General features: G+C 42.4%; 1 protein-coding gene across 1 annotated transcript in view; it reads right to left on the bottom strand.

Moving 5' to 3' along the window:
• The window catches only part of steap4 (STEAP family member 4), a gene marked incomplete at both ends in the record, with an annotated part of 20,086 nt that extends 11,778 nt beyond the window's left edge, over positions 1-8,308 (bottom strand). Inside the window, 4 exons of the mRNA XM_084052219.1 lie at positions 1,374-1,458; positions 4,621-4,691; positions 6,433-6,540; positions 8,114-8,308. Of these exons, the coding sequence (XP_083908345.1) occupies positions 1,374-1,458; positions 4,621-4,691; positions 6,433-6,540; positions 8,114-8,308 (459 nt within the window). The remainder of the gene's footprint in view (positions 1-1,373; positions 1,459-4,620; positions 4,692-6,432; positions 6,541-8,113) is intronic.
• Between the last annotated feature and the right edge of the window lie 518 nt (positions 8,309-8,826).

Below are 8,826 nucleotides of genomic sequence, written 5' to 3'. Positions count from 1 at the left end.
ATTCATTTATTAAGTAGCTCTGTAATAAGCGGGATAATTGACGGCTAGCCGGTCATTGTTGAGAAATAAAACCCTTCAGGGTGATTATGGTACCTCCGCCGCTACACGTCGGTGCCTAATCACCCTGTCGGGTGCCCTTGCTTAACCACCTGAACCTTGAACCCCGGCATCCATATTCTTGAGGGAACATTAGGCAAAAATAACTACAATGCGTTGCAAAGCGACACAGATCGGCTACTTTTGGTGAAGAGATTTGGTGTAGGATGGAAAAAAGCGGTCCAAGCACAGAGCCATCTCAGGTCCAGTTTACTAAGTCTAGAGTGTTTAAGTGGTTAAAACCACCGGTTCCTTGCCAAATACAGTACCAGATGATGACCCCAACCCATAACATTCAGAAGGGGTGCTCACACTGCCTCAATGAATGGGTGACCCCATAGAATTATAAAATCACCTACTCATTTGCACAACAGACAGATTCGTTCTCTGTGTGTAAAGTGCTGCTCTGTCTCATGTTCCTGCTCCTACTCAACTGACTGGCTAAAACGCATCATCGGTCATGAGGGCCAAGTACCAGTTAATTTCCCAAACCTCTTACAGTATGATATGTGCTTCTCTCTCTCTCTCTCTCTCTCTCTCTCTCTCTCTCTCTCTCTCTCTCTCTCTCTCTCTCTCTCTCTCTCTCTCTCTCTCTCTCTCTCTCTCTCTCTCTCTCTCTCTCTCTCTCTCTCTCTCTCTCTCTCTCTCTCTCTCTCTCTCTCTCTCTCTCTCTCTCTCTCTCTCTCTCTCTCTCTCTCTGCAGAGTTGACATCATTTCTCTTCATTCATTGTAGATGGGTTATCTTTTTCACTAGTAGCAAATTGTTACTGATGTTATGTTTTAGCTGCATAGTTGCTGTTGATGAAATTGCACACTCTACCATTTATAATCATATCATAATTGAAATGTGATAATAAATTTGACTTGGCCAATACATATACATGTATTGTATACACAGTGAGTGTGTGTGTGTGTGTGTGTGTGTGTGTGTGTGTGTGTGTGTGTGTGTGTGTGTGTGTGTGTGTGTGTGTGTGTGTGTGTGTGTGTGTGTGTGTGCGCTTACGCACGCCCCCATATCATTTCCAAATTGCACAATTGCATTAAATCAGATACAGTATGTCAGCCCTCGGTTCCACATTTTTGTTGGTTTTCTTTTTCATTAATAATCTTCACATTTAGTTTCAGCCAGTATCTGCTGGTTGACTCCTTTATGGCACCCTATGAGCCAGGGTTATGGCAATATCTATTTAGTAATGTAGCTATATGAATAGATCAATTATTACACTATCAGTCCCTTGATATTATTATGGTTTGTTACGCTATGCTCCGGTCTCACCTGTTTTCCAGCCAGAGGTCCGTTGAGCAAGGCCCAGGCGGAGAGAGTGTTCAGACCCTTCACTACAGCAGATGCAGGGACCAGCCTATAACGAAAAACAAAACAGCAGGTGTTTTGAATACCTAAAACAAAAGAAAGTGCTAACAAATGAAAGAAATGCTGAGGCATCAAAACTCAAACTAAAGCGTAACACAGTCTTCAAGGTACCAGTTTTTGATTCACATGTATATCTAAGTTACTAATGCTATTGGGATAATATTATTGTGGTAGAAACAAACGCATCACCACCTGTATCAAATCCAGGTTAACATGCAGTTGAAGAAAGAAGAACATAGCATTTGAAACAAAAAATAAAAACAAAATAAAAACTGATGCCGAAAGTTGCTGCATATGACTTGAACCAGTTACACAGTTATTTAACATTTCCATTAATTTGGAGAGACTTGAATTGTCTTTGAACATAGAGAACTAGAATTGCCCATTCTGAAAAAAATCTCTGTACAGTATCACATTTATAAGCTTTAGAACAATATTTTCCATGCAGTTTGGGCTACAGTACAGTAGTAATAATAATGCTCATTATTTTATACAAATCTGACAAAACTCTATGCTGAGTTGCTGTCATAATGTAACATATGTCAGTACTGCAGTACAAAGCATACTGTGTACTGTATATGATTTTTTCCAGTTGGTGACAGTTATTGTGTACGATGACCTCTCTACTGTTTACAGAAGCAGTGTGCATGAATGTGTTATAAATGTTTTCAGGGTCATGAAGTGACTGTGGTTAAAATTATGAGCTATTTTAGCTAAGTCAAACTTTGATCTGTGAAATACCAACATTGGATATTGTAGAGTCATCTCATCTATATTTTTGAGTGATTAATTTCAAGTATTGTTACAATATCAAGACTATGGCTCTATTTTGGGGAAACCTGTGAACTCCATGGCGTGAAGTGCAACGCTGTGGCGTGTGGATATTTCCGAGACTGGAGGGTGGAGTACCCACAGCAAAGTGGAGAAGTGGTTTGGATTACATGAGTGCGTGACCGTGTATGTCACGGTCACGCATGCACAAATTCAATATCTGCGTCCCATTCACCTCCGTTCCATGTGAGTGAAGGGGCAGAGCTTCCGGTGGTGAAGCAAATTTGCATCTCCTGCATCGTGTGGAGGTTCAATATTGATGTGGCCTCGGCAGACGATGGCCACTCCCCTGCATTTGCATGTGTGACTGTACCCTTAGGCTGAATATATTATGTGTTGCAGGTAGACTGAATCATGAACAATCAAATTATGGCTTTTCATTACTTTGAAGAGCAGTGCACTGTGCTCAGCACAAAGGTGTAGTGGTAATTTCCACAGTGGCATGGATAGAAATCCTCAGAAATGCAATTTCTCAAGAGCAAACTGATGTCCTTGTGTGGGAGGTTTAAAGTAGCCAACAACAAATCTATGGCACCTCAGACTGCCAAGAGGAGATGATGTTAAATTATCTTGGGACAAACAAATGCAGTTAATACATCTGGCACTGGTCAAGGCTTTCACACTCTCAATTCCACCTTGACACATTTCAGCGGTTGTTCATCAGCTGTTCATTCATTCAGCTAGCTTTCGCATCCGATGTAGACACTGAGGATGCCACTGTCATGTACCATGTTGGAGACAATGGATCATAACTGATTCCCACCCTATCGGTATGCAAATAAGAGGCGCTGAGTCAGCAGAAGCAGGCTTCTCATCAATCAGCATGAGCACTTGATCAGCTCTAGCTTTGTTTGGGCATGTCTCATTGTGTTCAAACCCACTACTGACTGTGTGCCTGCCTTCTTTTCAATGTTTCGAAGTTGTTTTTAATTGTTGTCTCCGCGAGGCCAAAGGCGTGGCCGAGACTATGTTTTCGCCCCTGTCCGTCTGTGTGTGTGTGTGTGTGTGTGTGTGTGTGTGTGTGTGTGTGTGTGTGTGTGTGTGTGTGTGTCTGTGTGTCCGTCTGTGAGCGAGCAGCTTATCTCCGGCACCGCTGGACCTATAGTCGTGAAACTGTGCACACACACTCCCTGGAGTGTGTAGGGAAAAACCTATACCCCAAAAATGTCGGCCTGTTATAGGGCCACCAGGAGGCCGTCTTTTGCAAAACTATATTACTCCTACAGTTTTTGTCCAAACATCACGCAAATCAGTACACATTACCTCTATAGTCATTTGATCAAGACACAATTCATAGTCACTCATAGTTTGTGCCAGATTACATTTTCTTCAAAACACACTTTTTGCTACTACTCCTACAGATTTTGTCCAAAACTCACAGAATTCGGTACACATTATCTCTGGGGTCATCTGATCAAGATGTATGAGTTTGTGGATTCGGGATAGGCAACCCGGCCTGGCAGAGATCTGTGCTCCGAGGAGCACACTTTTCTAGTTTTCAATGTTTTTAATATTACCTTGTTCTCAGTTAGCCATGTCTGCACTCTGCATTCTGTCATCAGTTGTGTGAAAACACAGTCTATCGGACTACCCTGCATTAGAACAATTATGTTATAATTAAGGGATGTCCAGTGCATTAAATAGTGACACCAAGGTGTCCGGAACACATGTTCGTATGTGACAAGTTTGGAGAGAGAACGTGTGTAGCACTGGTCTGATGGGAAGCGTTTCTCAGTTTAAAGTCCAGTTCATAATCCCAATTCATATTCACAAAATAATCTGTGAGGACCGACGTCCGTAAAAACCTAGGCAGAGGTCTGTTCTGCGTCTGCTTTGATTCAGTCTGAGTCAGTCTGAGCAGACGTCCACCTACGTAAGAGGTTTGTGCAGCACTCATTTTGTGTCTGGGTGTAATGTCTTTGTGACCTGCTACAGTATCCATGAGAAATGTTGTCTATACTGTAAAACTCAGCTCAGAGTTTTACAGTATCAGCTGTGTGCTGCTGATTTACAGTACAAACAACACACCTACTACTACACCTCTCCTCCCCCACCTGTGCAAAACACCAAACACACACACAGGTGTGTCAAAACATGCCACTTCTCCTACGGAAATTGTTAACTTGCTCATCCATCCGTTTGGACGTCTCACGGCAAGACCTCTATTGTACAGCAAATTCAATGGAAATCCAGCATGTAGTTTTCAAGATATTGTGGTGGATGGATATCAACCGACAGATTGACTGTCACAGCCTAAAATGATTTGACCACTGGGGGAAAACGCTGAAAAGAGAGACCTTTAATTTCTTTCTGTCCTCACCTCTGTAGGTACTCAGCATTGGCCTCGGGGTACAGTCCTTTCTTCAGGTTATTACTGACATCTATTATCACCTGGCAATAACACAACATAGGAGGAGAGACCATATAGACAATCATCTGTAGAACTTCAAATGAGGGTTTGTACAGTATGAATGATTTCTGAAAGTTTCACTTTGTTATATAAATGGTTTCAAACTAATAATAATAATAGGTTTCGTTCTGCTTCCGCCATACCCCCTAAATATTATAGTCATAAGATAAGATAAGATAAGGGAACAGACAACAGCAGGGTTTGGACCAATGTTCTAATTTATTCCTGGTGCATTAAAGTAACATATATTACACTGCATTCTGCTGCTTTCCATGCCATAATGTACTCAAAGTAGTTGTCATCACATGGAAATAAAGGTCAAGGATATGGATCATGCTTTCATGAGAGGCTCCCCTGTGTGTAAGGATGGCTGAGTGTCATCACACCCATTAGTTTGACTCGGCCAGGTGTGACTATAAGATACGATTAATCCAGGTGGACCGTAGGAACAGTAAGACTGAAGCACATTCTAACAAGAGTTACAGGTAGAATGTAAATCAGGGACTAAAAATAAAATAATGAGCCCAGATATATTTTCTGAGCTTTTCTGGCTAGATATCTGCACTGGGTCTCTGACTGGATGAATACTGTATGTACAAGCTATCAATAAATATGTGTAAGGTGTATCAACAAGGAAAATATGAATATACATCTACCGCCAAGAATATATGAATGCTGTACAGACTATCAACAAAGAATGTATAACAGCGACTCAGCAAGTATCTGAAATATACATTATGTACAACAGTGAATGAATATGTGTACAATGTATCAACAGTGAATATATGAATAGGAATTAATATACAGTACAGTCACTCAACAGCTATCCTTAACAGACATTTGGCAAGGTTCTGCGATGTACATCCTAAATATAGTCCATGTGCAAGTACACCCAGAGTCCATGCTGCAGTCAGTAGTCAAATATCAAAAGTCAGTAACAATCTTATGGGCTGTCCACACCAAGCACAATATCTATAAGTAATACTGTAACTATAACTACAGTAGGCTATATTGTTTAAAAGAGATTCTAACTCAAGTGGTTGGCAAATATACTCCACAACTATAACGATGACAGTGGTGGACAAAGTAGTTATAGTGCTTGGTGTGGACGGCCCTTTAACCACCCTAGTGACCCTGGGCATGTCTGGGCGTGTCATAATAGATGAACATTCTGCACAAATAGCAGCTCTATAAGCTCACGTGTTGTGATGCATTGTGAGCTTCTAGATCTGTCACCACTCAACAAAGTATAAAGGGTTTAAGTGGTTACAGTTCTCATATGGGGGTCAAGCCTGGTTGTGGAATTTGATGTCCACTGGCACAAAGGTGGCCAATCACTCATTAGCCAATCACCAGCCAGCCGGATGAAACCGGACCTTTACAGGTCTGTAACTATGAGACTCTCTCAACGTTATAGACCATATTCACACGGCGGCCATATTGCCATTAAGTCAATGAAATGGCCCCCCCCCCAGTTTCCACCCAAGTTGCCGCAGCAACGCAATGTTAAATTCCAAAATGGCCGCTGTGTGAATATGGACTGTGGGGGTCGTTATTGGGGGTAAGTTATTCTATAAATTAAAAACGAAAACAATGCTATAGATCACACTAGAGAGTTGCTGAGTTATAGTAACAGCTGCTAATCAGGAAACACCAACAGAGAGCCAGTAGAGGAGTGAGAAGCAGCAGAGAGTTGACAGAAGGTACAATACATTTTCTTACCTTCCCTTTGAGCTGAGGAGCCAGACTCTGCAGGAAGTCATAGTGTTCTCTGTGGACACAAATGAAGACCAGGCTGGCATACTGGACTGCTGCTGCATGACTCAGCACCTGCACACACACACGCGCACACGCACACACACACACACACACACACACACACACACACACACACACACACACAATTTTACATACTGTATTACATGATACTGTATATAAGGATATACTCTGGCAGCCTGGCTATCATCTACAATAGATGTGAAAATCACACAACAACACACCACTTGAGGGAGAGGAGGGAGAGAGAGAGAAAGAGAGAGGGGGGGAGAGGGCGAGAGAGTAACTGACAGATAAAGACATCCAGAGAGACACACGTGGAGACAGAGATATCAATAATACAAATACAGTTCTAGACCTAGACAGATGAAGACATGTTTACAGTAGCCTACATACTGTATACAACAGAACTCATCTAAATCTAAACACAGCATGTACAGTAACCCTATTGACTGTCTCGGGGGCCCGAGCATCCAAGTCCCATGGGAGATACACTCGTACATCTATAAAGCAGCACACATGCATCATACATTTCATACACACATCTCAGCAGAGGCACTGTCTAACCCCATTACAGTTTACACTTTAGGCATTTAGCAGACACTCTCACAGCCACTTGTAAAGTGCAAGATCACAATTAGAGACACGAACAATTGTCAAACAACATTGGGGTATGTAGTTGAGGAATTAGAGTTCCAAAAAAAACGATTGTGCTACAGAGTAAGTAGTCAGTACATATGTGTGTATACCTGAACTCCATGTTCAAAAGGGCACCGAGCTGTGAGGATGGTGTATTTGAACTGTATTCCAGCACATAAACTAACCCTGTACAAATATTAAATGTGTATTTATTTAAAAAAAATACATTATTTTTTAATGTCTTTTACTTTTTTCCACACAGAACCAGGAGATAACATGCATACGAACTGGCTCAATAGCGCCACGTGCCAAATAAGCACAATGTGGTATTGCAGGTGAAAGTGCTTTATAAGCCAGAGAGAAGTTAGTTGGAATGAGTATATCTGACGCTTGGTTTAGGCTCAAACCTTTTGAAAAACGTTTGAGGGACATAAACAATATGATATTATATATATATATATATATATATATATATATATATATATATATATATATATATATATATATTTGTTTAAATACACGGTGTACTGTAGTCAATAATTGGTGAAAAATCATAAAATGTTTGCTGTGTGTTTGGTAAATGGTGCATTTATATAGCGCCTTTATCCAAGGCGCTTTACAATTATTGTGCATTACATTCACCCATTCACACACACATTCACAAACCGATGGCGGAGGAAACCATGCAAGGCACCAACCTGCTCATCGGGAGCAATTAGGGGTTCAGCGTCTTGCTCAAGGACACTTCGACATGAACTCTGGGGGAGCCTGGGATCGAACTGGGAACCACCTTGCGGCCGCTCTACCTCCTGAGCCACTGCCTCCCCTATTAGTATGTACAGTATGTGTACAACCAACCTGAACAGTACACTGTACAATTTACCAAATTCTGTCTGTCTGTCTGTCTGTCTGTCTGTCTGTCTGTCTGTCTGTCTGTCTGTCTGTCTGTCGGTCTGTGTGTGTGTGTGTGTGTGTTTTTTTACAGTACCTGAGCTCCATGAGGCAGGGGCCCGCAGCTGTGGGGTCTGCGGCTCCCATAAACCACCCTGTAGCCGGCCTGGAGCAGACGCTGACCCAGAGAACGACCCAGGTCCCCCGTCCCGAACACACACAGCAGCTCACGCTTGGCCGCCGTCCCCACAGGATCCAGACACACACTGTCTGTCTTCTCCTGTCCTGACATGATGCTTCCTCTGTGTGTTTCAGATACACTGACCCAGGAGCTGCTGCAGGAGAAGGCTTCTGTGTTCAGAGGAGAATCAAAGCTCACTCTGGTGGTGTTTGGAGGAACGTAAGCCACACGCTGCTTTCAAATACGACTCAGATCCAAAGAGAGGCGCTCCCCAAAGGAAGAGAGACGCTTCCCAAAGGATGGTCCTCACAATTTAAAAGGCAAGAGAGAGAGAGAGAGAGAGAGAGAGAGAGAGAGAGAGAGAGAGAGAGAGAGAGAGAGAGAGAGAGAGAGAGAGAGAGCATGCGTGTGCAGGTCAAAGGTTTATCTATATAAGTGTCAGGATATCACATACCAATTAAACATATTATTACCCAGCAATTAGTTTTAAACAACCTGTGTGAGTCCTTCAATGTGCCACAGCATGTGACCTTTAACTTGCCACCGCCCAACTCAACTGACATGACAACCTGCTTCCGTAACCAGCTTGTTGTGGTTTTACCACAACACAACTCACTCAGCCTAAAGAA

Source organism: Gymnoscopelus microlampas (assembly GCF_963454915.1).
Source record: "Gymnoscopelus microlampas genome assembly, chromosome: 3".
NCBI lineage: Eukaryota > Metazoa > Chordata > Actinopteri > Myctophiformes > Myctophidae > Gymnoscopelus > Gymnoscopelus microlampas.
Note: the sequence above shows the minus strand (reverse complement) of the source record. Positions and strands in the feature narration are given on the sequence as shown.